At 55.4% G+C, this 26,669-nt stretch overlaps 1 protein-coding gene across 5 annotated transcripts in view; it reads left to right on the top strand.

Annotated features, from left to right (window-relative positions):
• The first annotated feature begins 635 nt into the window (after positions 1-635).
• UNC5B (unc-5 netrin receptor B) overlaps positions 636-26,669 on the top strand; it is a 54,243-nt gene continuing 28,209 nt past the window's right edge. For 2 of the 5 annotated variants that reach the window (XM_075758943.1, XM_075758941.1), the window contains exon 1: positions 636-802. In XM_075758943.1, the coding sequence (XP_075615058.1) occupies positions 706-802 (97 nt within the window). In that variant the 5' untranslated portion in view covers positions 636-705. Of the gene's footprint in view, positions 803-10,591; positions 10,734-11,507; positions 11,617-13,959; positions 13,979-26,669 lie in introns of those variants that run through there. The other 3 variants (XM_075758945.1, XM_075758942.1, XM_075758944.1) reach the window with 3 other exon arrangements.

The following is a 26,669-nucleotide window of genomic DNA, read 5'->3' as shown; positions in this document are numbered from 1 at the left end:
GTAAAGATATTGAAGAGTAGCTGCAGGATACCTCTCCCAATGTGCACGTTTTATTTTTTAATTAGTGTGTGTGTGGCGGGGGAGGGGGGGGATGCTCCTGCGGGTGTATTCTCAGCCTGAGTTTCAACCCCGGTTCTTAAGGCAGGGCATGCAAAAGCCCGTAACGTGATCCTACGGCACTGGCATCCTTAGCAGCGAAAGGACACGTTGCTTCGGGCGTTACAGTATTTTTTTGCCGGCGTGTCTCTCCCCGAGGGACATCTCCTCGGCTCCCGGGGGCCGGTGCCCGGCTGGGGCGCGGGGAGGGACAGGGACACGGACAGGGACAGGGACGCAGCGCGTTGCGGGGCTCCCCCTTGTGCCCGCACGTCCCCACTGCAGGGCAGGCTCCGCCGGGTGGTATTTAAGGCGCTTTTTGCATCCCTCGCGTCCTCTCTCCCGCCTTGGATCGTCCCCCCCCGCCCCTTTCCCTTCCCCGGCATGGGGGCAGGAGGCGCCGGTGCTGCTGCTGCTGCCGGGGGGGGGGGGGGAGCTGAGGCCGGGAGCAGCTCATCGCAGGCGCGGGGCGGTGCCGGTGCCGCCCCCGCTCCGCCCCGCCGGGCCGCTCCCCGCTCCGCCCCGCTCGGCGCCGGGCAGCCCGGCAGTGTGGCGAGGCAGGCGGGCGGGCAGGCAGCGCCGTGCCGCTCCGCTCCCGGCCCCGCCGCCATGCCGCCGCCCGGCCCCCGCCGCCCCGCAGCCTTCCTCATCCTCCTCATCCTCCTCCTGCTGCTGCTGCTGCTCCGCCGGGCGCTGGCCGCCGCAGGTAAAGGGGGGGGGGCAGAAGTTTTTCGGGGGGTGCAGAGGGGGGTGGCGGGCAGCATCCTCCGCTTTCCCCCCCCTAAAAAAGTTCGCTGCGATTTGCCCCTTTTTTTTTTTTTTTTTAGGGGTGGCTGAGGGGGCTCCGACCTTGGGGTATTTATTTTTATTTATTTTTTTCTTTAATACGAAGGTTGAGGGGTGTGCGGGGGAGCGCAGGTTTTGGGGCGGGGGGGGGGGATGCTCCGGGGGATGCTCCGGGGGATGCTGGCTGGCAGCGCCGCTCCCCGCCCGCCCCGCCGTGCCGCTTGCTTTTTTTTTTAATATATAAATATTTATTTATTTTCCTTGGGAAAAGCAAAACAAACCCAGCCCTTTTTGTAGTGTCGCCGGTTATGATTCCCCAGCGGGTCAAATAAGTAATTATGCAGCCTGTGTATTTTTTTTTTAATCTGCATTTGTTGGTTTTTTGTTTGGTTTGTTTTTTTTTGTTTTTTTTTTTTTTAAATAAACCGAGCTATTGATGGCCGGGCAGCTAAGTGGTCTTTTCCTATGGCTCTTCAAAGTTTCCTGTGCGCAACCCAATCTTGTGATTGAGATGCGCTTCAATCCAGCCCTTCCGTTGGTAATCCCTGCCACAGACAATAAACAGAGGCGCGTCTCTCCTGCTGCCCTCTCTCGTTAGGACTCCTGTGATCAAATTCAGCCTTTCCGCTATATTTCAGGGCCCCCCCCCCCCCCCCCCACTGCAACTCATGAACATCCTCTGCATCTCAGGACTTTGTCCTTTGTCATCCTCCGGCGGTGGCAAAGCAAAGGTGCTGGTGTTTATCCTCCAGGTATAAAAAAAACCATGACGTCCTCGAGTGTCGAGCTCAGAAGTGGAGCCTTATAAAGTTTGATGGCTTTTCGAGGTTGGAAGAGACCATAATTGTAACCGTCGGGGCTCCGGCGATGGGCAAGGTCGTCATCCCCGTGGGAACTCGGGACGAGAGCCCCTCACTCGCTTCCCGCAGCTTGCGGCAAGGGTTCGAGGATGTGTCGCGAAGCTGCGCGCAGCGCAGAGCGGTCTCGTTAGTAGTTAAAAGCGTCTCCTGACAAGCTGATTTTCTAGGAAAATGAACCAAGCCTTCTTTTCTGAAGCGTAATTAAGGTGATGAGGAATTTTGGGGGGGGGGGAGTTTAATTACATTAATATTTTTTCCGCCTCCACCACACAAAGATCTAGTGTGTTTTGGCAAATGGAAAACAGAAACGGCACTATTGACTTATTCGGCGGCCTGAACGTTGCCGCAGCAGCGTCCTCCAGCCAGAAGAAACTCTCTCCCTTTGCTGGAAAGGGAGAGCTTTGGGAGCTGGCAACCGGTGTCCCGCTCCGGCCGGGAGCAGCGCGGTGCGTGCCGCAGGCTCCCGTGCCGTGGGAGCCAGCAGCGAGGGGCCTGGAGGCTCGGCATGGCGTGGGATGCTGCGGGTCTGGATGGCAGAGGGTTGGGAAGGCTGGATTAGCTGCGTGGGTCGGGGTTTAGCGGTGGCCGAGCAGCCTGGAGCTGCTGGGAATGCTGGGGGGGGGGTGTGTGTGGGGGGGTGTGTAAGATTTTTGGCTGCGTTGGTGGTACAGGACCCCCGTGCCTGGCTCTGTCCCGTGCGGGGCTCTTTATTTTTTTGCACGCACCAAGTTCATGCAAGGGTGGAAATAAAACTGGGCAGGAGGGAGGGAGCGAAGAAGAAAAAACAAGTTAAACCTGACCGAGCTGGATCAGTTTGAGTCTGGGGAGCTTTCTAAAGGCACACTGTTAATCTGGCGTATGTAAACGTGTGTAAAGTTTTTAGCCGTAGAGCTATAATTAGTGTTTCTCCAGGAGCGTTGTGTAGAGATTGCGTGTGATGACGCAGAGGAGGGAGCTGAGATGGGTGCTCAGCCCCGGTGCTAATCTGCTCCCTTCCCCATCTTTGGTTTTTAAGGAGGGAGGGGGAGAGAGAGAGACATCACCCAGGAAATAATTTTCTCTTTTATTAAAAGAACGCCCGTATTGTTTGTGTTGGGTGTTGCAGTGGGGCTTCGGATCGGGATTTGAAACCCAGAAGCAGTCGGGCTGCTCGTTGCCAGGATCGCTGCGGGGGGAACCCCAGCTCCCCCCCGCCTCGGTCCTCGCCACGCTTCGTTCCGCTTGTGTGCGTGCGTGCCGCTGTCAGTGGGAAAACAACTTGTTGTGAGGGTTTTGAGCTTGCTGGAGGGCCTTTGCCCAGGAGGCCGGCCGCACGGAGGTTGCGGAAGGGCTGCCGAAATCCAGAGGGTGATGCTGGAGCGAGGCGTTTGCAGACAGTGCGTCCAGGTGAAGGACTGTCCTTCCGTCCCTCCAGGAAGGCACCGGAGGAGGGAAGGAGGGAGGGGGATATCGGCGCTGCTGTGCCCCACCGGCGTGGGCGGGTGGCAGGGGGCTGCCGCTGTCGTGGTGAGCAGATGGCCGGGGGAGAGATGCTCCGAGACCTGTTGCTCACCAGCGAAGCCCGCCCGTGCACGAGGTGGAGGCTTGCTCGCTGGAGGCCAGCGGCGTGCGGAAGGGTCCGCCTTGGCTTTTTGTCTCCTTCTGCTTTAGCTTTTTGGTTGTGGAGCCCTTTCTCTTAGAAGTGGGTGCTCACGGTGTATGGTAGTGGCAGAAAGAAATAACGACACAAAAATGCCGTGGAAGTGGTAGCTGAGGGGGGGATCCAGGCTGCATTTTGCCCGTTTTAAAAATGAAAAGTGCATCACTGCTGACCCAGTAAGCAGCTTGCAGAGACCAGCTGTGTGCTTTATCTCCTCTCCTGTGTGAGGTCCTGTGGGTCCTTTTGGTGCTGTGCACACTGGTTCCCTTTCCATCCCTGTCTGAGCCATACAGGAATTTAAAAAAAAAAAAAAAAAAATCTGTATTTTGGGTCAAAGTGAGCCAAGATGATGCAAGGAGCTTGGTTTTGCTTCCATTTCTAGCAGCAGCAGCGCTTTCACGTCCTCAGCCCTGTGGCTTTCTCCATCCCGGTACGTTCGGGGTGGGTGGGATCAGCCTGCCAGCCCCCGTAGGTTATCGGCAGGGTCCGTGAGCCGGGCTTTGCTCGGCAAAAGCCAAGCTCCCAGGCCGGTGCCGGGGAGGCGGCAGGAAGCGCCGGGCCGCGAGGTGAGGACAGAAGGGGCTGTATGGAGTCTGCGAGGAGTTCATTACAGCAGATGTTGGTGCCATAAAGCCACAGGTTCCTGCTGTTTCCTATTCACTTATATCCTCCCAGCTTTAGCGATGCTAATGCGAGTGAAAACATTTGCCGGAGTGAAGCGGGGCAGGGGGGGCATAAATCACCAGCCCGTTCCCTCTGCCCCCTCCTGCCATCCCACCCGTGTGTCTCGCTTTGGGAAGTGGGGAGATTAATACGGCTGCAAGGGATGCCCGAGCCGCTCGCCGGCTGCCATCGGCACTGCCGTGGCATTTTAAGGCCCATTGCCTCTGATTTCGGTTTTCCTTAATAGGCGAAGCTGTAATTTGCTGTAATCAGTTGTATTGTGCAAGCCACCCCTGCTCGTGAGTCAGCACGCGGTGGCACCGAGCTGACACAGCCCTGGCCCTTTGGGTGCTGGGGGTGGGGGTGTCTGTGTCTGGGGGCACGAGGACTCGTTCCTCCTGCTGTTCATCCTGGGATGCGGGGAGCTTGGGTGATCCTTCCCTGGTGCCGCAAGATGCTTCCCCCCCCCTGCCCCAAACCAGAGCCTTCGTGGTGCCCCAGGAGTGGGGAACCCATAGCTTTTGTGAGTGATGTGGCTCTTCAATATCAGGCTTGGGCACTGGGGGGGGGGAAATAAAAAATTATCCTGTATGACCTGCAGTGGGCTTGCACCAGGGCTGGGAAATGCAGAGCTTTGATTTGGGAGAGGCAGAAAGCCCCAGAAAGCTGCTCTGATGTCTGTCTGGTTTCACACCCGCCCTCCGAGGGACCTCTCTCGGTGGGAGCCCGGAGGCCCCTAGCTGGATGCGGCACCCTCCCTAACACTCCCTAAATCCTCCATCTCGCTGTCCCCGCAGCCCTGCAGGCTTGGCTGACGCCTGGATTTTTACTGCCGAGGCAGTTTTGGAGTGTGGGTTTCCTTTCAGCTTCCCTCTGGGGTCCCAGCGTGGCGGGTGATGTTGTTCTTGAGGGTCCCGGCTGGGTTTTGGGTTAAATCGGTTTTGGTCCCGTTGGGGAACAAAGCGCTAAAAACAGGGGCTGTGTGCACGGGGAAGGCTGGGGAGCCAGAAGGCAAGCAAAGCATCCCGGCTGCACGGAGTATTATTTTTGAAGCCTCCTGGTTTTTCGGAGGCCTGACTCACGGTGCAGGAATGCGCTGGGCTGGCAGCCCCGGACCTGCTCCTTGGTGGAGGGGAAGAGCTGCCGTCTCCTCCTCCCGAGCCCGTTCCCCATCCCCTCTCCTCCCAAACCACCGGGCTGGGCTGGTAGCAGCCACATGTTTGCTGAGCTTGGATTTTTAGGGGATTTTTTTTTTTTTTTCCCTTTGCTATTTGCTTTTTCATATAGGGGCTGCTTTTTTTTTGTTGGGGTTTTTTTTTTTTTTTTTGGATGGGGCTGGGGCAGCTCGGCGGGTCGTAGCAAGGCACCTCTGGGTTGCGCCGACTGTTTGGAGGCGAGGGAGAGGCGAGAGCGAGCCCCGAGATCAAACGCGAGCCAGGCTGGGAAAGGCTGGGCGAAGCCACGCTGGAAAACGAGGAAAGGGAAGGGAAGCAGGAATTATTTAGCACGGGGCTTGCTCCGGCGTGTCCTGCACGCTGCCTTTAATCTCCTGCGAGTCCCTCCCCGCTGCAGCCCGGCATGGTCTCCTCCGTTCCCTGCCTCTCCCAGACCTGCTGGCTCGGCTCAGGGTTTGGGGGGGGCTGTTGCTTGTTGCAGCGAGCTCCCCCCTCCCCGACCCACGCGGGTGTGTTATATCTGGGTTAGGTGCGTAGTGAAACACCCGGGGCGGTGGGGTCCTCATCCCCAAACCTGGGGTCCCGGCGCTGCTACCTGGTGTAACTTGGGGGGCGTTGAAGCTGCAAGCCTTAACCCAAACTGTTGGTGCTTGGGAGCGTGCCTTGGGGTAAATCTGGTAAAGGGACCGCGGTGACAAGTTTGGCTCCCTCTGTGTCTCCACGTTGGGCTCCGTGGAGAAATTCGGGTGGGGAAGGGGAAAAAGCAGGCAAGCAAAGCGAGCCACGTGCCACCACGATGCTCAGCAGCAGCAGGCAGGGTGTCTTACGGCTCAAGGAAGTGTTTTTGTCTCTGGCGTGGGCTGTGACCGTGAGACAAAGCTTCCTCCTGGAGCTGGATTTGTGCAGGCGAAATGTTGATGGGGAGGCGCATCCCGTTGCCCGGCACTTAAGGCTCGGTCCGAGTGGATGGGGCTGGTATAATCCCTGGATCTGAAAAACAAATGTTTTGAGCCGGTTGTTTGTCCCCCCTTTAGCTTTGCTTGTTGTTTAAGTTAAAGGCAGTGACACGTTTGGCTGTCTTCCCTGGGAGATGGAGGATGCCAGTTGAGACCCTTCTAGAGGAATACACCCCGTTATACAAGAAGCAAACTGAGTAGAGCTTTAGCCTCCAACTCTGAAGCTTTTTCTCCGCTCACATTTGAGGTCCGGGCTGTCCCTTTCTCTGGGGGAGTGAGTCCCTTCAGGTAGGGAAGATGACCTATAGAGATTGGCAGAGCATCTTTGGGGGTCTCCTTCTCCACCTCCATCCCTTTGCCCCACAAGTCTGCCCAGCAGCAGCCCATAATGCACGTATATACGTGCATATAGCACAACTGCCCTTGCTTCTCTACCCCTTTTATCCTCCTAAAAGCCAGGAGGAGGCAAGGGGCTTGTTTGCACCACGAGCGATGCCTTCCCTGCTTGAATAGACGGGGCTGTGAGCGTGGGCTGTCCTTCTGACCGGTACAAACCCCTCATAGCCGGACAGGAGTCAGAGCCCAGCAGCTCTGGTGCTTCCGGGAGGTCCCGCTGATGTGGTTTCCACAAAGGTCCCACGAGTAACCTTTGCTTGGCCTCCCCTCCTTCAGGAGCCTACGCCGAGTGCGAAAGCTGAGGGATTGTTTCCCTTTGAAAGAGCGTGGAAAATCTCATTTTGAGACGTTTAATGCATCTTAGATCCATCTGCCTTTCTCTCAAGCGGAGACCACCGCAGGAGGAGAGGCGAGGACCTCCGAGTGCAGACGCCCGGTGCCCAGACAGGCTTTGGGGCTCTGTGGGAGTGATGCTGTGGGCAGCGTCCCTGACCAGAGGATCCGTGCGGGTGGATAGCATGGCATGCTAGAAACGGGGGGGGGAACAACTGCCCACAACTCCCCCAAGCTTCTGTAGAGCTGGAGAAATGCTCTTGGTGTTGATGTTGCCGCACGCAGGTGCAGGATAGCTTTGGATGCTTGGCTTGCCCGAGGGATGGGTTCAGCACACCTTGATGTATTGAACCAAACGTGTGTGAGAGGGTTTGGGCGCAGGATGGTGCGTGGGGAACGCTCCTGTAAGGCACAACGGTGCTTCTCCCCACCAGGCATCCCTCCCCGTTGATGATGTGTGGAGTCAGACCTGGGGGCTGTCGAACAACAGGAGCCCTGCAAAGGGGAGGCTTGCACCGGGCAGGGAGGTGGGAGAGCAGCTGAGACAAGAGCAGGTTTTCTCCACCCTGACCTTGTCTTGCTGTTGCTTGGTGAGTCTTCCCTTTTGCAGGGCCACTCCCTCCCCTGGGAGCTGCTGCCGGCCTGGAAATTATCCCCGATTGCCCCCTTCTCGCCACGGTCCCTCCCTGGTTGGCAGCATTTAGATGCCTCTACATGTCCTCCTCCACGACTTAAGGAGCAGTACGGGCTGTCCACCTCTGGGTGGGTTCCTCTGCGTACCTGCATCTCCTGGGGCGGTGGCAGGCTGGAAGGGCAAGACATGGTAAAACAAACCCAGGCTTCCTGGCTGAGTGGCTCGCGGAGGCGGGAGGCTATTAAAAGGGTTGCGTCGCATTGTGTAGCGTGGGAGTTTTCCTTAGGCAGGAGGTTAGAGAGCCCAGAAACTCCTCAGGACAGGTTTAAAGAGGAGAAGGGACATGCCTGGGATGCAGTGTTGCCGTCTCTGAGGTTCCTGTCAGCAAGTGTCCTCGATGCTTTCTAGGCTGTGAGGTCTTGGGTTTACTCACAACCGGTGGCACATGTGGGCATGTCCACCCGGCAGTGGCTGAAGGCACCGAGAAGGTCCTCAGCAGGAGACCTTGCTTCATTGACCGCCCAGTTTTCCAGTGGACTCTCATGATCTGCTGGGAAGTTGTAGTTGTTCCTTCGGATGATGATGACCACTACTTGGAGGAGTGAGAGCAACTGGGATGGAGAAACGGGGCTTTGGAGGGTTTTATGGAGATGGATGAACAGAGCTTCCTTCCACTGGGTTGATCAGCTCTGCCTATCTGCCAACTTGAGGCGGTCTTGCCCCCTCTCTTGCATGGTCTGTGAGCGGGGGACTGATCTCCTCCACATGCTCGTTATCCCCCGTGGAGACCTGGCCGCCCTACGCTGTCACCCAGCTGCGTTATTGGCTCTATCTGTTTGGGTTGGCTTGAAGAACAGAAGGAGGGTGTTTTCCAGCAGCCAGAAAGTGGTTGCTATTTAAAACAACCAACAAGGAAAAAAAAAAAATGTGGTCTGCTGCCTGCTTTTCATCCATGGAGCCAAGCAAGCATCCCCACCCTCACCTGGAGGGGCATCTCTGAAGGCTTTGCAGGGCCCTGCAAGTGCAGCTAGTAATTAGTGCTGGTCATGAGGGCGGATCTTGCAATGTGGCCGTGCTGTCTGCTGTGGTCTGGCCTGGGGCCATCACCTCGTTTCGGATGGCCGCTGCCCAGGTACAGGATCCCAGCAGCCTCCCTCCACCCCCGTTGATCCCAAACGGGTTGGGGATGCCGCTCGGGGTGGGGGTACCTTCACCTCCCCGCCTGGCGAGGCTGTTTTTGCAGTTGCTGGACGGTGCTGTGGTGTTCCCGCACTGGAATATTATTTTGGAGGTTTTTCTTTTCCCCCTTGACAGATGTGAAATGTAGAGACGTGCTTAAAACGAAAGCATGGCTCCTAAGTCCAATTACACAGCAATTAAAAGGAATCAGTGGTCTGGGCTGCTGCATTGGAGAGGCTCGTTGAAAGGTTTTCTCCTCCAGCCTATCTTGGAGAAGCTTAAATGTCCTCCGGTCAGGTCCCACAAAGCAGAAGGGACAGGGCATCTTCCTAGAGCGGGCCAAGTATCGCTGAAAATCTGCGTGATGTTGGACGTAAGCTATTGCCCGTGCTCAGGAGCTCCCCGCTGGGGCTGTGGCATCCCTGCGTGGCTCCGCGGGCTCTCCTCTTGAGTTGCAATCAGTCTGCCCGCTCTGGGGACACGTGCTTGGTGACACGGTGTCGCTGCTGGCTGCGCGCCCGGCATCGCTGGGGCCGCGGGCTAGTGCTTTTGGCTGCAAGGAAGAGGAGGGCGGCAGTTCGGCTCCCCTGGTTCCACCTCGGTCCGCGGTTCCTCTCGTCCTCCCCTGGTTTTTTGGAGATGCCCGACTTGGTTGTGGAAGCACGTTTTCCTGGAGGATGCCTGGTGCCATCTGCGCATCGTTTTGGCTGTTTTTTCTGCAGTCAGAGCGCTGCAAACGACTCCTTCGTGCTCCGGCGTCGGCACTCAAGGGGTTTGTTTCGAGAGAGGGAATTTGGCTGCTCGGGTGACCGGGGTCCAGAGTGTGATGAAGCTGGGGTGCGGGCTGCCAAGGGCTATAAAACCTTTTTTTTCCCCCCCCCCCCTCCCTTTGCAGTCCCTCTTTTTTCACGTGTGTGTCTGTGCTAAATGAGTTGCTGCTCGTGACTGGTCTGTGCTGGGGTGAAGCGAGCGGGGCTGGGAGGTGTGCTGGGGACCCTTTGCACCTTAACGATCCCATGGGCCAGGGGTCCCAGCTTTGCACCGAAGGGCTTGCACCACGCCGTTAATCCCTGCCGTGGGTACTTCGGCTACCCTGGTTTTTTTATATATATATATATATATATAAAGGTGTTGAGGCACTTATTTCAGCCTCTCAAATTTATACACCAAGATAAAAATGTTGGCTCTGCCCAAAGCTGGAAAAGCGAGATCCAAAAGCTGGGAGGAGGGTTGGGTTTTGTTTGGGCTGAACGGTGACTAACAAGAGTTGAGTTTTTAAAACAAATGTTTGGGATAAACTGGTTATGCAAACCGGGGCGAATTGGGCAGGTTCCTTTGTAGTTTGCAACAAAACCCCGGGAGTGCGGGGCGTGCTGGGGCTGGTCCTGCCGGGGATGGAAAAACCCATGCGCCGGCTTCGCAGACGGGGTCCCGGCCGATTGGGAAGGATCCCGGGGGATAAGCGGTAGGGAAAGCCGCAGGTTACTGCAGGGTCTTATCTATCCAGCTGGAACCTTGGGTAATGCTGATCCTGAAAACGCACCGGCTCAAAAATAAATGATTATTTTTAAGTGTGGTTTTATAATACCTGCTAAGAGGAGTTCATGCTCCAAGAAACTGTCAGGCTTGCTGGTCCCATGCCACCAAAAATATATAAATTCAGAGGATGATCAGGGCTTGTAATTTTTTTTTTATTTTTTTTTTTGCTGCGGCGTTCATCGGCCGTGGCCGGGAGGATGGTGTGGGGTACGCAGGCGCGCCAGCAATGCTCGGTATGCTTTGCAAAGGCAGTTGGGCTCTCAGACCGCAAGGCTTCTGGTTTCTATCACAGCCTGTGCTGTTTTGGCCAGGGGCATCCATCCATCCATCCATCCATCCCACAGCCCTCCCAGGCTCCTCTCGAGTGCGGCGCTTTAAGGACACTAGAAAAAAAGAAGCGGGTATGAGGAGCCTCGTCAATTTTTAACTTCAGCCTGCGATGCGGGCTGGGGGGGGAAGGAGATGCCTTGCTTGTCAGTAAGGCAAAGTAATGCTCCGTAGAAATCCCTCTCACTGTTTCCCCGCTGGATCAGTCCTCTGGGCTGAACAAAAACCAGCTTAGGCTGCCGTCGTCTCTTTGCGGGGAAAAGCCCGGCTGCTGGGTGAAGCAGAAAATTAGATGAAAACTGCCTAACAGGAAAAGAAAGATGATTTTTGCACGCAGGGAGGAGGCAGAGTTGCTGCTGAACCCCGTCGGCAGCGGGTGCCTGCCCCTCGAGCATCCTCTGACCGCCAGCACCCCCTCGGCGCGGCGGTGCCCGGTTGCTGTCCCTGCGCCCCAAGGACTTGCTGCGGTTTCTGTCCCCTCCGGCTAGAGGAGAGGGATGAGGTTGGAAGCCCGAGCAGGCTGGGTTTTTTCGGTGATCCTTGGCCGGCCGGAGAAGGCAAAGCTCCGCGTGCAGAGCGGGTTATTTTTGCGCAGGCGCTTGCCGCCTTCCCCTTTCCGTCTCCATGTTCCACTGACATACTGGCTCTGTTTGCATTGGTATTTATGGACTGGCTATAAGGGGACGCGGCAGATCCAGCCGGGCTGTTAATGACCCCTGCGTGAAATAGCAAAGCCCGCTTTAGCGGTCTCGGCCGAGGGGTTTTACTGCAGCCTCTCCCGTGCCCGTCTCCTTCCCTTGGAGAGTGACGGGGAGGGCTGCCGGCACGATTTCTCCCTTAAAGAGAAAAGGGCTTGGATTTGTGTGCCTACGGGAGGCGGGGGGAAGGAGAGGTGGTGTGCGAGGCTATGGAAAGTATAGGGGGGAGAATGCAAACCATATGTTTCTGCGAGGGTCGAGTTGCAGAGCTAAAACCAGCGGGGAAGCAAAAGAAGAAGCCGGAGTCCTGCAGTTTGGCTGCGCTCTGCATCCCGGTAGGTGTGTGTGTGGGGGGTGTCCAGCGTGGCCTACCAAAGGATGATTTTAAAAAACAAACCCACCCGAAGAGACGATTCGGGTCCCCGCCTGGCGCTCTGCGGCGTCGCTGCTGTCCCGCGTGTTTAGGGCTGGGGTCCAGGGCTGTTTCCGAGCCCTTGGGGCTCCTATAAATAAATGGCAGGGATGCTGGGAGGAAGCCTCTCGGGCTTGCCGTGACTTTACGGTGTTTGCAAGTTTGCTAGGAAGTCAAGGGAAGAAGCTTTTTGCAGGGAAGGGAGTGCCCGCAGCTCGCGGGAGAAGCGAGGCTGATGTTGTGCCGTGCGCCATGGCTGTCCTCGTGTTCTCCTTCCAGCTCCAGAGAGGAGAGTCGGATGAAAAGGTCCATTTTTTCCTTCTCGGAGTGGAAAAAGTTATGTGCAGGTAGCCCGTGGAGTTGTCTAGGCTTCGGACCCGAGTGATGTGAGCTGGATTGAAGTGCTTTTAAAAAGAAGTCCGAAAATAGGGGGAGCGGCAGGGTCCCACAGCAAACTTTTTTAGAGACATCTTTTGTTTCCAAAACTAAAGGCATGGAGACAATATCTGATTCCCCGACCGGCTCTATGGAGCTGTTTGCAACCTGTCAGCGTGGTAACCATCTGCTCACAGCCCGTGGGGACCGTGCTATATATGGGATGTACTGCCATGCTCCCCGCTCGCCCCGGGAGCAGCCGTGGGCTCCAGCCCCTCCGCAGAAGGGACCACAGGGCACAGCATCTCCTTCCACCGAGAGCAGCTCCTCTGCCTAAGGCACCAAAAATCCCGATGGATTTCTCTTTTGGCTGTCTGGCTTATTTGTGTGGTTTTTTTGTTTGTTTGGGAGAGATTTCTTTTCCAGCTTGATTTCCCTATTAAAAAAAAAAAAAAAATTAAAAATTCAGATTTTTTTTTTTGCAGTCATGCTGTTTGTATGTCTGCAACCCTCCTCCTCTTTGCCTCAGAAGTAGACGTCTCGCAATTAAGTGCCTGCCTGATTAGAAAATTAGCAATAAAGTTTTTATCTAGGCAAGCTGGTCAGCCAGTGAGAGGAATCTATTAATATCCCACTAAAAAAAAAAAACAAACCCCGGCATCACACACTTCCCACCTACTATTGGGGAACACAAACGCACGTGGGTGTGAGTATTTTGAGCAGCAGATCTATAGGAAAACACGTTTCGTTCTGCTGTTTATGGGACCGTGTAGTTTTAGCTGAGATGGGGTACCCCAAAATACACGAAGAATGGAGAAAATGTTGGAAAAACCTTAGGGAAGGTGAGAGAAGCACTGAAGGATGCCTTCAGGTCACAGCAAAAGACACTTGTTGGCAGATGACCTTTAATTATTATGGAAGGAAATGGTCCTTTGCTAATGATGGTTGAGTGGCTGAAGGGGAAGCAGGAGGAGGTGAGCATCCTACACCCGGGTCAGCCTGGGGGAGACGGGGAGGGAAGGGTGGGCTTCCTCGCAGCCTACGCGTGCGCTTCGGAAGAAATCGCTTGGATGTGGCGGTTTCTCCGGGCTTGCTTTGCCAGCATGTGTAAAGGAAAAAAAAAAAAGAGACATTTATGTAAACGGTGGGATCTGAAGGCTGGAGGAGTTTGGGTTATTGTAGACCTTTGGGTCGAGGGTATTCTGCAACTTTGGCTTTTCACATTTATTTGTTTTTTGGGAGCAGCAGTCTCTGACCTCTCTGAAAACGGAGCATCAAGGGGAAAGGCAGGGAGGAAAAGAGCATCTTCCCGTTGGCATGGTACCAGCTGCTCCTGCAGATCCTGAGGGTCTCCGCTGGGTTTGATCTGGCTGACGTTTGTCCGTAGATAAGTGTCATAATAAACCTGGGCCTTGCTTCACTGACAGGGTGGCCTCCTGGCTCATCCCAACCGAGCTGCCCAGGAGATGCTTTAAGCCGCGAGGTGCTGAGCCTGGGGAAGGGCTGCTCTAGGGTCGGGCCACTTGGGTGGCGAAACGAGTCCTTGTCCTATTGTAGAGTTCCGCAGGTTTTAAACCATGTTATCTGCAGAGATGGTCTCTTAATGCAGTGCAGAAGAAGGCTTCAGAAACCACGAAGAGGTTCTCAAGAAGTCGGTGAAAATGAGAAACTGGAGTTAGGAAAGCAAAAGCGTGTTTTCTTCCAGTACCAGGATCTTTATTCCAGATAAAACACAGATTCAGAGAGATGGCATCCCTTTTAATTTAATTAAAAAAAAAAAAAATCCAACCCCAAACCTCTATTTTGAAGCTGCTGAGAATGTGACTGCCCCTTGCGATGTTTCGCAGCTGAGATCATTTCTGGCTGAGTTAATCCACTCTGGAGGCTTTAGTCTCAATCTGTCTGTATGGGTGAGCTCGGAATCTGAATTTTTACGGGCAGAGGGAGGGAAGGAAATCTCCATAATTCTGGCCCAGAAACAGTAAAGCTATGAAGAAGCATCAGTGAAGAAAAGACTTTCAGGTTTTTTTGGGTGAATGGTGATCTGGAGCTGCTCTGCTGTGACTGTGGTTTTGCACGTAGCGATAAGTGAAACAAGAAATGCTGAGCGTTTGCTGAAAGAATGTTAGCAAAAGCTGGAAGGAATTACTCTTCTTTTCAGAAATAGGTAATAGGCATTATTTCTGGAGTAATTAAATTTCACGAGTGCTTATTTAGAAAGAAATTTAGTCCATTCACTGTATTACAGACTTTTGGAGAAGATATTAAGTCCGAGGCAAGCGGGCTGCCTCTGGGAGCAACTGAGACTCAGAGCAGGGCTTTAATTTCGGTGGTGTACCAGCGTAGGAGAATTGTTCCTAAGCTGCTGTTGCCACATGAAAGCAATGTTGCATTATCCTGGTTAGTCCGAAAAGCAGTGAACCAGCCAGGAGAGGCCTGATTACAGAGCAGCAGCTCTTTCTTCCCATCACTACAAAAGAATAGACAATAGGAGCAGGGATCCAGTTTTAGCTCCAGTAATGTAATGCCCTGCTTCTGGTGGTCATGTCACATGCTGCCTGAGTAATTCCCATCCTTGTTCTGCCTGGAAAACCGGCCTCGGAGGGAGGGAGGGATGGTTTTGGCTGGGTGATGCTGGGCTCTGGAGCCCTGCTACGGATACAGGCTGGGGGCGGGGGGGAACGACACCTCGCGTGAGGCACGGAGCTGCAGGTTTGGGAGGGTGGTGGCCCTCGATGCTTGGGGGGGACAGCGGTGCTGGTGGGTGGGAGGGGGGTCCCGAACCCCCAGAACCCCTAGTTTGCTCGGAAGAGGAGCTTGCAAAAGCAGCTTGCTCCTGCCATAGGCTCGTTGTCCACGCACGGAGGGGGGTACTAAGGCATGGCAAATATGGATTTTTATTATTTTATTTTTTTTCCTTCAAGAAGACTAACTGGCTGTACGTGGGGGGCAGCCAGGAGCTGCGCAGCCTCCCTTTTTGGATGTGGTTCCCGCGGGTCCGGTTACCGTACAGCCACGTCGTGTGCTGCTTCTCGCCTCTCTGAGGTGGTTTGCAAATAGGACAGGGGGTTGTTTCCAGCTCGTTTTGTGTCCTTTGGCTTCCCCAGCTTGGGGGGGATCCTCGTGGGGTTTAACAGGTGAACAGAGAGCAGGGGGTCGCTAAGGAGAAGGTGAACCCCTCCGCGGTTTTGCTGCAAACTCCGTCGTTACACAAGGCACAGGAAAAAAAATTCCGGCGGAGTTATTTCTTAAAAAAATCAGCTACAAATCCCAGCTGGCTTGCTTTGGGATGGGAAATCCAGCTCCTTGGGGTGGGGAAACTGGTGCGGAGAGAAACCTGCAGCGGAAGCTTCGTGGCTGTTTGTGCCCGGGACAAAGAGTTGGTTTGGAGTTAGAGAGAAGGAAAGGAGCGGGGGGGAAGGGGGGTGTAGGGTGGGTATTGGGACCTGGATATAGCGGGGGGGCGAGCACGGCCATAGTGAGCAAACACGTTGATGGGGATGATTGAGGATGCTGTCCTGGGGGGAGAAATCTTTCACCAGCCTGATGGTGGTGTGGGTGCTGATTTCCCCCCCCCCCCGCCCTCCTTTAAACATGCAGAAGACAAACTTTCTCTGGATGTCTTTGTGGCAGGAGGTGGGTGCCCAGCATCAGCACCCTCCTGCTTACCCCCTGGGAGCGTGTGCGGGGCGTTAGCCCGTCCCACAGGTGAGCCCCAGACCTCCTGCCACCCCCCCCCTTCCCCAGGCCTTTGGCCTCTGCTTTTTTCACCTGATTTTCCCCCTGCCCGTTGAGTTTGCAGTTAGGAATAACTTTTATGTGCTGAAGACTTATGGTTTAGCCTGAATATGTTATCAATGTGGTGTCTGATAAGTTTTCTGCCTCGAAGCCCTGGGGGAGCGCCTGTTCAGGGTCGCTGCAATAGATTTTCCTCCTCTTTCCCAGCTACCTAAGAATAGTGCGGTGTTTTTTTTTTTTTTTTTTTTTTACTTCTTAACTGAACAGGATTACTTTCATCACTGGAAAGAAAAATGCATGTCCTAGCCAGCGTGGTCCATAAAGGCTTGTGATGCCTCTCCCCACTTTCATATATTCATAAATGGGTGGCAGGACGTGCTGTTAGGAAGGAATAAATCTCCGATTAGTCGGATGAGCTTGGACCGTATGAAGGTGGCAGGGGAAGGATGAAGGGTTTGTCTCGGTGAGCTGTGGAGCTGGTGGCCCGATCTTGAATGTGGAGGTGATTTGAGGGTGGCGGTGGAGAGGCGTGATGGTTTCGTGTGGATGGTGTGAAGGGGGAGCAGTGGAGGCACCAGGACACTGGATTTTGCAAGAGGAGAGATGCTGAAGCATCCCTTGTGATGGGGCTTGGCACCGACCATCCTCTGATGGCTGCGAGAGGGGAAGTGCAATGCCCAGAAGAGAAGGGTTTCTCCCCAAGCTGGCATCTTGCCGCTCCCCTTCCCACCCTGCTCCTGGCTCGTGCCGGTGGGATGCAGTTGCAGTGTTGGGATTGAGGAGAACCTCCCCAGGACCTGCTCCATGTGGGTCGGTGGGTCGTTTGCTCAGTGATGAATGAATGTCTCGACCACCCATTGGGATGGGTCTGGGTGGCTGGGGGGATTTATGGTTTCAAATGGTGTCAAAGTGGGCATTTGGGGCAGCTTTGCCCAGGCAGAGCGAGGATGTGGCACTTCTGGGGCAACCCCTGCCCAAAACCATGGCACTCGAGCTGTACCATACGCGGTGGGGGATTGTGGCACCCTCCTGCCCCTCTGGGGAGGGCGATACAGGGGTGCCCGTTGCAGTTTGGTAGGCAGGAGGAGGTACCGTGCGGCGTGGGATGCTGAGCATCTATGGAAGCAGCCTTGTGTGCATTAATCAAAGAGCCTGCAGCTCCCCTTTCAAGCTGTAATAGCCAGAGCTGAGAGAGTCAATCCATATCTATTTAAAGCACTTCAATAAATAAAGATACTAAATAAAATCGCGGTGGCCCTGTACTTTCTCCCCGCTTCTAGGATTTCTCTTCTCCCTGCGCCGCCACGTTTGCCTCCGGTTGCATCTTAAAGCAAAGGTGGGGCAGGGACAGGGACCCCCAGGAACCTCTTCGTTTGGGTGGGCGACCTACACCTCGCAAGAGCGCTCCGGGGCCCGATGCCAGCCTGTGCCTCTGGCAATGCAGCCCCGTCTCGTGGGCATCTGCAGGGTGACAGGGATTCTTAGGGGTTTTATTAAAGTTTTATTAAAGGCGGTTTCCCTGCCTTCCCCAGCGCAGCGGAGAAGCTCCGATGGTGTGCGTGCTTGCTTTTTGCCACGGCAGGGAGGTGACAAGTGGGAAGCCGTCTTTGCGAGCTCTCTGTAATGCTAATGGGAGCTGCAGGTTGGTGCTCCCCGGAGTTTGGGGTTGGTTTTTTTTTTCCTCTTCCTCCTTCCCCAAGACTAACAGGGAACACTTGTTGAAGGCTAAAATTAAAAAGCCCATGGCAGTTTATTTTGAGGACAGTGTGTTTGCTTTCACAACATGCTGGAGGGAATTGCTCTGCTACTGTCAGCAAATAAATAAAATAAGAGCTTTGTTTTAAATTAGACTTTCTTCTGGTAGCTAATTAGGCGAGCTGATACCTGCAGTTGCATTACCTAGACACCAACTGTACCGTACATACTTGAGGCATATGGCTGGTGTCGGCAGCTTCTAAACTTCATTAGCGTCTTATTATTTTTTTTTTAAAATATCCATTTAATTGGATGCAAATTCCTTGGGGCTCTGATGGCATCAACAGAGTCCTCCTTGGGTGGATGCCCATGAAACCCCTGGCAGGGCTGAACCTGAGGGATGCCGGAACTCGGCTGTCCGCAGCAGCCGTGTACCCGTGGCACCACGCAGCGACTACAAATTCACCGCGGGTGCCGGCGTCGTGCTCTCCAGCCACTGCGGGGAAAGGTCTGGGTTCCTAATTGCAAAAATAACAACTTGAAGCGCCTTTTTTCTTTTTTTTTTTTGGGTGGTAGAGTATCCAGCCTGGTGCCCGGAGGGGGCTGAGGGGAGTGCCTGGCAGGAGCAAAGCCCCCAGCTTGGCTTTTGCCTCCTCTCCTTCCCCCCTCGCTGTTTTTGGGCTGCTGGAAGTTCCTGTCGGTGATGGAGATCAGCCCTTGGGCAGCTCCAGAGCCAGGGTCTGAGCGGAGCCCGTTGCCCTCCTCCTCGCTGGGGAGGAAGGCTCTGGGGAGCGGCAGGGGGGCAGCCCTCCTCTCCCTCCCACCCTAAAGGCTGGCTCTGTCTTGGAGGGTCCACAAGCAGAACCCTGAAGGTCCTGAGCTTTTTTTTGGGATGGCTCACAGCCCTCGCCCTCCATCTTTTTGGGTGGGAGGGGAGGGAGAGGTGCCTGCCAAGGCGGCTCTCCCAGCCTGGCATCCTGCATCCCCCAGGCACATGCCCTGGGCTTTTCCCAGTGGGATCAGCCCGGCCCTGGCTTCTCACTTGCCTTTTTTTTTTTTTTTTTTTTTGTTTGGAGCCAGCCTACCCAGGCCTTGACTTTATGGGGAAATTAAGCAGCGCAATTATCCTCAGGATAATTACACAGCCCTTGCGCAAGGCGCTGGGTGCTTCCGACCCCTCCGGCCGCCCTGGGAGCCGGCGCTGGCATCTCCGCTGGAAACGTGGCTCCGTGCAAGCGGACGTGGGCACCCACCCCGTGGGGTCCCCTTTCCCACGTTTCTTAATTGCACACAGGGGACATGGCGAAGGGGGTTGCTTCCCCCCTCCCCTCCTCTCCTGGAGCTGTTGCAGGGGCTGCCTCCATCCCACATTCCTCTCCGGGAGGAGATAAGGATCCTGTCTGGCGCCGGGGTTTCAAATGTGCTCCCTGATTATCAGCAGGCGCCGGGGCAGAGCCCCTGGCAGCAGAGAAAGAGGGAAGGGGAGCGGGAGGAGTGGGGGCTGCCCCCAGCCCTGCCACGCTGCTCCCCCCGCTCCGCACCCCACAGCCCCCGGCACCTCGCCTAACCTCACCCCTGCGCTTAGGAAATTGGTCATCCCATTTGAAAGGGTATTTTCTTCTTTTTTTTTTTTCCTATTTTTTTTTTTTACGTGCGCACCTGGGGCCTCACAGCTGCCAAAGAGGACTCGCAAACGGGGCTCGCGTGGGGGTGGAGGGGGACGAAGGAGAGGTTGTCCCAAGCTCAGCAGCTTGGTTTGTCGTCTTCTGCGTTTGCTCAACAACAGATTGACTCCCAGCACAGCATTTCGCCTCCCCTCCGCAGCCGCCTGAGGTTTCGGCACAAGGATGCCGCCACCAAGCACGCAATGGTGCTCTCCTCCCCTGGAAGGGCGGACGTGCGTGTCCAGCGTCACGCACGACGGTGCGGCGAGCGCCGTGTTGCACGGGGCGTCGCCGTGTTGCACGCTTCTCCTACCAGGTGTTGCATTGCGCGTGTTGGCCTTGCACGTCCCCCGCCGGTCCCTTGCATTGCATGTCCCCCAACCAACTCGTCAAGCCGGGCTTGGCCAAGGTGCCCTCTAAGTTTTAAGAGCTGTAGGGCAGGGTCTTTATCAGTCGGGTTGAACCCGCAGCCGGACAAAAGCTCTTATCATGCTTGTGTCCTGGCTGTGGCATCTCTGTGTGCAATTAAACCCCACGTGTCTCCTCTCTGCCCAGGAATCTGGAGGTGAAGGAAGAGGCTTATCTTCCTGCTGGTGGCTGGAATGCTCTTGCAGCCCAAAGGCATTCCTCTCCTGCCTTAGTGCTGAGATCTAGGGTAACAGTGCAGCACCCCAGGGAGGGGTGGTGGGTTTTGTGGGGCTTTTTTCTTAATTTTTTTTTTTTTTCTTCTTCCAAGCGCAATTCTGAGCTGATATCCTAGGAATGTCATCTCTCTCGTAAAGCCCAGCTTCTGGCCTCCTCCTTCCTTCCCAGGCATTAAAGAGCCAGGCCTTGGAGATGAACTGGTGGGATCTCGCATCCACTGGGATGCTCCACAACATCTGGGGCCTCTGGTTTCCGGTGTGATCTCTCTGACGCTTCCTGCATTAATATTTGATGCTCTTCCTTGGGGTGAACATTAAAAAGAAATGATGACCATCACCAAAAAAAAAAAAAAGAAACAAAGAAAAAAAAAAAGGTGCTTTTTGTTTTTAGTGGGGAGAGAGAAAGAAGGAGGGGGGAAAAAAGCTGAAATGCAATCGTTTTTTATGGCTTCCTGGAACAGCTTGGATGTGGGTTGGACGGCAGTGGGTCAGGAGGAGAAGGAGCAGATAGCCCCATGATTGTCTGCCTACTTGCATCTTTCCCTTTCAGGTCGTAAATATAAAACCACTACTTGAAAAACAAAAAGCTCGTTAAGCTGTCAGCGGGCTCCCTCTCGGAAGGTCGTAAACGCGTCTCTTAGCAGCGGCTTTGGTTCTGGCTTTCGTTCCTGTCTCGGCTGGGGCGTAGGCACCGGGTCCCCCCTTGGGGCTGGAGGGAGGTCGCTGCCCCTAGGGACACCAGGAGCTGATGGGGGGACCCTAACCCCACTAACGAGGGATGTATAACATCCCATCACCACAAACTTGAGTTTCTCCATCCGTTCTTGACCTTGGTCCTCCATGTGGACCTTGGGGTACCACCTCTAGGTTCAGCGGTGCTCCAGCGGAGCCGAAGTGAAGCACAACCTCTGCATAGGCTCTATCCGCTGGGGCATGGGTGCGGAGTCAGGCTTGGAGCGTTGGCTTCTCTTATGAAGCTTCTGGCAGGATGATAAAAGACAATAAACCATTTGAAATTAGGTTAACTCTTGTGATAACGGTGAGCTGGGAGTAGGGTGAAAGGGAGAGCATCGTGGCCAAGCCATCTGCGAGCGCGGTTGGGTTTACAGTTACGTTGGCCGTGACGAGCGGTGGCCCTCGTTGACCGTCCTGCGGTGGGGCAGGCGCCACAGGCGCGGGCACAGACTCCTGCTTCTGCGTCTCCTCATTGATTTTATTGCAAACAGCTCGGCTCGGTTCCTTGCGACTTGCTGAGGTGGGTGTTAGAGACCGTTCAAATAAACAGCCCAGCAAACAGCAGAGAGGAGGAGGTGGTGGTGGTGGTCGTCATGGTGAAGAGCGTGCTGTTGCCTTCTTCTGGAAGATGGTCTACAAAGGAGCAGCCAGGAGGGTTGGTTGGTCTGGTGCTTTCCGTAACATAGGTTGTTTTGGAACATCTGTTGTTCTGGTGGGGTTTTTTCCATCATTTACAACTGGAAGAAAGGACCTTGGAGAACTTTCTCGTGCCCCAACAAAGGGGTTGGATGTAGGGATGGAGGAGGAGGCACCGCTGTGACCCATGGGCATCAGGCGGCTACCGGTGGGTGCAGCAGCAGTCCATCCTGGTGCGGAAAGGATATCGATGTTTTATGGTCTGCTTTTCTTCCAGAGAGAGAGATTTTTTCTCCTCTGAGAATGAGGAGGCCTATCCCTGTGATCTGTTTGTCATTCAGGGCCCCAATATTTTCCTCTCTTGGTTACAGCATGTGCTGAAAACGCAACCGCTCTCGCATTAACATCTAATTAGCAGCAGCTAAAAAAACCGTGCCTGAAACGGGAGGAGAAAGAAAAGGGTGAGAAATTAAAGATGCAAAAGACCTGTTAGATCATCTGGCTCTTCCTTAGGGATTGTTTCGGTGGTGGTTTGTCCAGTCTTGCTCAGAAGTCTCCGGGGCCATTACCGCTTCCCTCGGGAGGGCATTTCATTGTGTATTGAGAGAAACCTTTATAAATGTAAAAGCTTTATACAATTGAGGTAAAAGAAACAGATTGAGTCATTGTATTGTTCTTTGTAATCAGCTTTGCTTTTCATTAATTTCCTCCCCAAAGCCTTATTTAGGCTGGGAATTTTAAAGAAAAAGCAGGGAAGCAGCGTGTGCGAGGGACGGTGGGAACGGGCTGCTCGGCTCCGGTGGGTTCCTGTGCATGGCCCTCCTCGCCCGATGGCCGGGATGCGTTCAGACATCTCCAGGAGCCGCTCTGCCGGCTCCCCGGGCCAAATTTAGCTGCGGCATTGCACACCGGGGACTGGTTCGGTGCTCTCACCGCCTCTTGCAATGGGGTCCGGCTCATCTGGGCAGCTGCTTGCTGCTGCAGCCTTTTAATTTAGCTATTTTTAAAGATGACAAGTAATAGCAAGCACACACAAAAAAAAAAGGCTACAGGTGGGCATCAGCCGGTGCAAAGATGACGGAAAACCAAGGAACAAAAGAGGACCGGGCGCTGGCGGCACCCTTGCTGCCGCGGTGGCTGGGGGTGCCTGGCGCTCGGGCTGCGGGAGTTGTGCCCTTTGCCGCAGGGCGTGCGGCGACACGGGCTTGTGCTCGCAGCATCCTACGTCTCTGTCACAGCGGACGCTTTTTGCTAGTGGCGTGTTCTGGGTTAGGCTTCTTTAACTAGGTCTCCGTATCCTCCGATGTCCCGGTGTTTTTGCTTTTTTTAACCTCGCCAGCCTGCTGGAGCATTCCTTCCGAGTGCCTTGGTTCTTTCCCTGGTCTCCTCTCCGACGTCCCCGTTCTCATCCCTGATGTCTCCCTTTCACTCCCCAAGTCCCCCTGCACCTTGTCTTGGCTCTCCGAGGGGAGACGCTCCAAATTCAGGCGGGCTGCCGGCATGGGTGCAAAACACCCCCAAAAGCAACGTCCTTGTCCTTTCTGCTCTCGTGGGATGCCTGAGCCACCGCCGCTATCGTCGTTGGCTCTCAACCGTCCTGTGTGTCGCTGCCCGCGCGTGCATGGTGAGAAGTGAGCAGCGGGCACCAGATGCCGCGCAGCCGGCTGCCGCTTCCTCGCCGGCGTGTGGTCCAGCGCCGGACCGGCTTTAATCCTCCCCGTTGGAAAACACGCGGTGCTAATCCCGGGCTCTGCCAGAGCAAGTGGAAAGTACATCTCTGCCTGCGTAGGAGCTGTTTTAGGGGGGACTGAGGTTTGCTTTGGTTTTGTCTGGTGAGCTGGGGGGGATCCCGTCCTGTGCAAGGAGCGGCTGGTTTGCTCCGAGGAGCCGAGTGAAGCTGGTTTGCCAGAAGTTTGGTGCTTTGCCCCATGCCCTGATGCAGCCCGTGTACCGGTGAAGGCGGGAGCAGAGCGCGGTTGTTGCCTTTCCCGGCTGGAAATGCAGCTGGGGGCGCGTGGAGATCAGAGGAGTGACTCCTGCCGAGGTCCAGGCCAGCCCTGAGCATCGCTGCTCTTTCAGTGAATCTCCCTCCTTTAAGAGCTGAGCGGGGTTGCTTGCGTCCCCGTGCCCCCCTCTTTTCTCGCCCCCGGAGCACCCCATCTGCTCTGGGCGGGTGGAGAGGGAAGACGTGGGATGGCAGCTTGGGCTGGCGGCCACGGGGGAATTCCCCTGCGCGCGGGGCCTTGGCTGTGAGCTCGCTGAGCCGGCTTTCCTCCCGCGCAGCCAGGCTGGAGCCAGCCCGAGCGTCAGGCCCTGCAACCTCCCCGCGCTTCCCAGGTCCGTGCGTGGGGTGGTGTGCCGGGCGGCTCTTTCCGCGGGGATTTTGGAGGAGTGAGAGCAGGAGGTGAGAAACAGAAAGAAGAAAATCCTTCCAGCCCTTGCGTCTGCTGGGCAGGACCTCCTCTGTCCCGCGGGGCGAAGGACGCGGGGCATCTCTGGGGGCTGGGAAAGCGTGCCCTGGTGCCAGCTGGCCAGCCTGCCTCCGTCCTGCGGTGCCCAGAGCCCCGTACCGGGGTGTCCTGCAATGCTCGGGACATCCTTCAACGCTGGGAACCCCGCAAAGTCGTGCGCCGGGGATGTCGATGTCCTGCTGCCTGGTGACGTGCCCCTGGGGCGTTCCTCCCTCTGGCAGGGGCTGAGGTGCCCTCGGCGCGTTGCTGGGCACTTCCCGGTGGGAATAGGACGAGGGTTTAACTCCTTTCCCCCGGCACACGGAGAGGGACGGAAAGCTCGGGAGTTGCGTCGCTCTGCAGATGAGGCGAGCTGAGTGATGGGCGCAGGTCTCCCCAAGGAGCGTCCCTTTTGGGGGGCAGGGGAAGGGGTTTGGGGTACCTCTGCTGGTTTGGAACGGCGGGAGCAGGTACCCGGAGCTGTGCCGAGGGCCGGGCTTGCAGGACGGCCGGGTCCAGATGTTTCCCAGATGTTACTCACTTCCTGTCTGGCTCCTCCACGTTTAGCTTTTTATGTACTTGTTTGTTTTGGACTACAAACAAAATAAAAAGGGTTTTTATAACCCCGTTCCCATGAGGCTGCGAGTTCAGGATATAATCTGAAGTCTATTCACTATTGTCTTGATCCCTCTCCTTGCCCTCAGTGTCGTCCCTGGGCACGCACAAACTCACACGCTGCTTTTGTTATAACGTTCCCCCCCCCCCCGACATCTTTTCTCAATAGGCTGCTGGACATTTTTCCTTACGACCTCCTCCAGTGCTCAGAGGAGCGGTGGGAATATCCCCGGCCGCTTTGGAGGGAGGAAACACCGTATTTCTCGGTCCTGACCTGCTCCTTGCTGTGGGTTGCGCTATTAGAAGGGTTCTCCTGTACGTCTGAGGATGGGAAACTCATTGCACTGATGGGATCCTGATGGGTTGCTCTTGGGGCAGCACTTCGCCTTGCTCAGGATGTTTGGAGAGGCGTGGAGGGGGGACGCGGAGAGAGCGAAACAGCCGCGTAGACCACTTTTAAAAGAAAAAAAGATTAAAACACGTGGATTAAAGGCGTTTGTACTTGATCGGGTGAATGCAGGGGTTAAAAAAGAAAAAAAAAATCAAAAAGGGGTCAGGAGTGGTGTTATATATGGGAATGCTGTCGGCTTAGGGGAAGGGAGGCGGAAAAAAAACCTTACCTAAAAGTATGGTGCGTTCCGGCCCGTCAGGGAGTCCCGGCAGTCGCCGTCACCAAGAGCTGTCACAAGTGCAGCCGTGGAGCTTTCCCCGCCTGGAGGGGACCCGGAGCAGAACCCGTCCTGCTGCTGCTCGGCAGGCGCTCCCCTGCCCGTCCCCCTGCCCGTCCCCCTGCGTCTCCCCTGCCCGTCCCGCCAGGCTCAAACACGCGGGCAAACAAAGCGAAGGTGGCGGCATCCTTTAAAATGTGTATGTTTGGCTCTTTCTGGTCTCCTCTCACTTCATTTATTATTATGTTTTTCTCCCCGTTGGGGTTAAGGCCCCTTTTCCTCTTTCCTTTCTCCTTCTCTCTTAATTGCCTGTTAAATAATTTAAATATTTAGGACTAAAGGGCTTCAATTATCCATTAATTTACATTAGTAATTTATATATCAGGCTGAATGGACACACCGTTAGCGTAATGGGTCCCCACGGACGGGCAGAAGCCGTGCTGCAGTGCATTTTCCTGGAAGCACAGCCGCTTCTTTACACCTCCCGGCCTTTATTTCGAGCGTGCGGGAGGGAGCCTGGCACGCTCCCGTGTGTTTGCGGGTGGCAAATGCGACCCCACCTCCTTGGGAGTGGGTTGCTTGGGTTTTCATGCAATTTTTTTTTTAAATTTTTTTTTTTTTTTGCAGTTTGAGCCGTGCTTAGCTAAGAGCCCAGTAATTCCTACGCTCTACGGAGCACGCCTAAATATCCCTTTCTGCCTTTGGCTGCACGCAACACCGTCCTTGGCAGGTTCTAGCTTATACTTAGTGCTAGGCTTGAGACTAAACCCTGGTTTTAGGTTCAACCAGAAGAGCTGTGTCCCCACGTGGGTCTGTGTTTTATGATCGGCGAGGACAGGGTGAATTTGGGGCATTCTGAGGCTCAAAGCCCCTCGGCTGTAGGCTCAAGCCATCCCTGGGTGCCGCGGGTCCGGGCTGAGCCTCAAAGGCCAGCGTGTCCCCTGGGTGGTGACAGCCGGCTCTTCCCTCCTGGCACCTAGAAAATAGCTGATTTTCTGCATCCAGAAACACAATTTTGGAGGGATTTAGGGGTTTTGGGGTGGTTTGTATACCCAACCTGGTCACCACCAGCCCCGGGCTCGCTGGCAACCGCGGTGGCCGACTCGCGGTGCCGTGACGTTGCCGGTCCAGGCGGGTGTCGTCAGGATCGGTCCCCGCTGCGGCAGGGGGTGTCGGGGGAGTCCCCGCTCTGGGCAGGGCAGGAGGGAGGCCATTCACTGATTGGACCCCAGGGAAGAGCAAATTGGAGCCAAACTCCGTGGCTGGGGCACGGCGGGGATGCGGGAGCGTGCCCCGCTCGGGGCGGGGGGGTGGGATGCTGGCCCCTGCGCCGGCCCTGCCCGCCCTCCCCGAGCAGAGGTCACTTAATGACTCTGATTACCCGCAGCATGGCCGTATTTAAAGCAATTAGCGCAAATCACTTATGGAAATGCAGCCGCTGGGGGACAAGGTGCTTTTTTCTTCCTTTTCCCCCTGTGCTGTGCACTTGATGCTCGGTATGTGTGATCCTTTGCCCCCGCTCTCTTGAGACCTTGCTGGATGGCTTCTGGTCCCTCTCCGTTGCTGCACGTGCCTCGGTGATGCCCCCCAGCCCCGCAAGAGCTCCGTTTCACTGCTAGCCCTGCTAAGGCTACGGCTTGGGTGTCCCGCGTCCATCCTCTCTGTGCTCCAGTTTTGAAGTCGGCACATTTGTCACCATAAAGCGTCTGGATTCAGCATCCCAAACTGCATTTAATTTGTTCGCGTTGTGCCTTGC

This window comes from Balearica regulorum, chromosome 7 (assembly GCF_011004875.1).
Source record: "Balearica regulorum gibbericeps isolate bBalReg1 chromosome 7, bBalReg1.pri, whole genome shotgun sequence".
Lineage (NCBI taxonomy): Eukaryota > Metazoa > Chordata > Aves > Gruiformes > Gruidae > Balearica > Balearica regulorum.
This window is presented reverse-complemented; position numbering and strand designations above follow the sequence as displayed.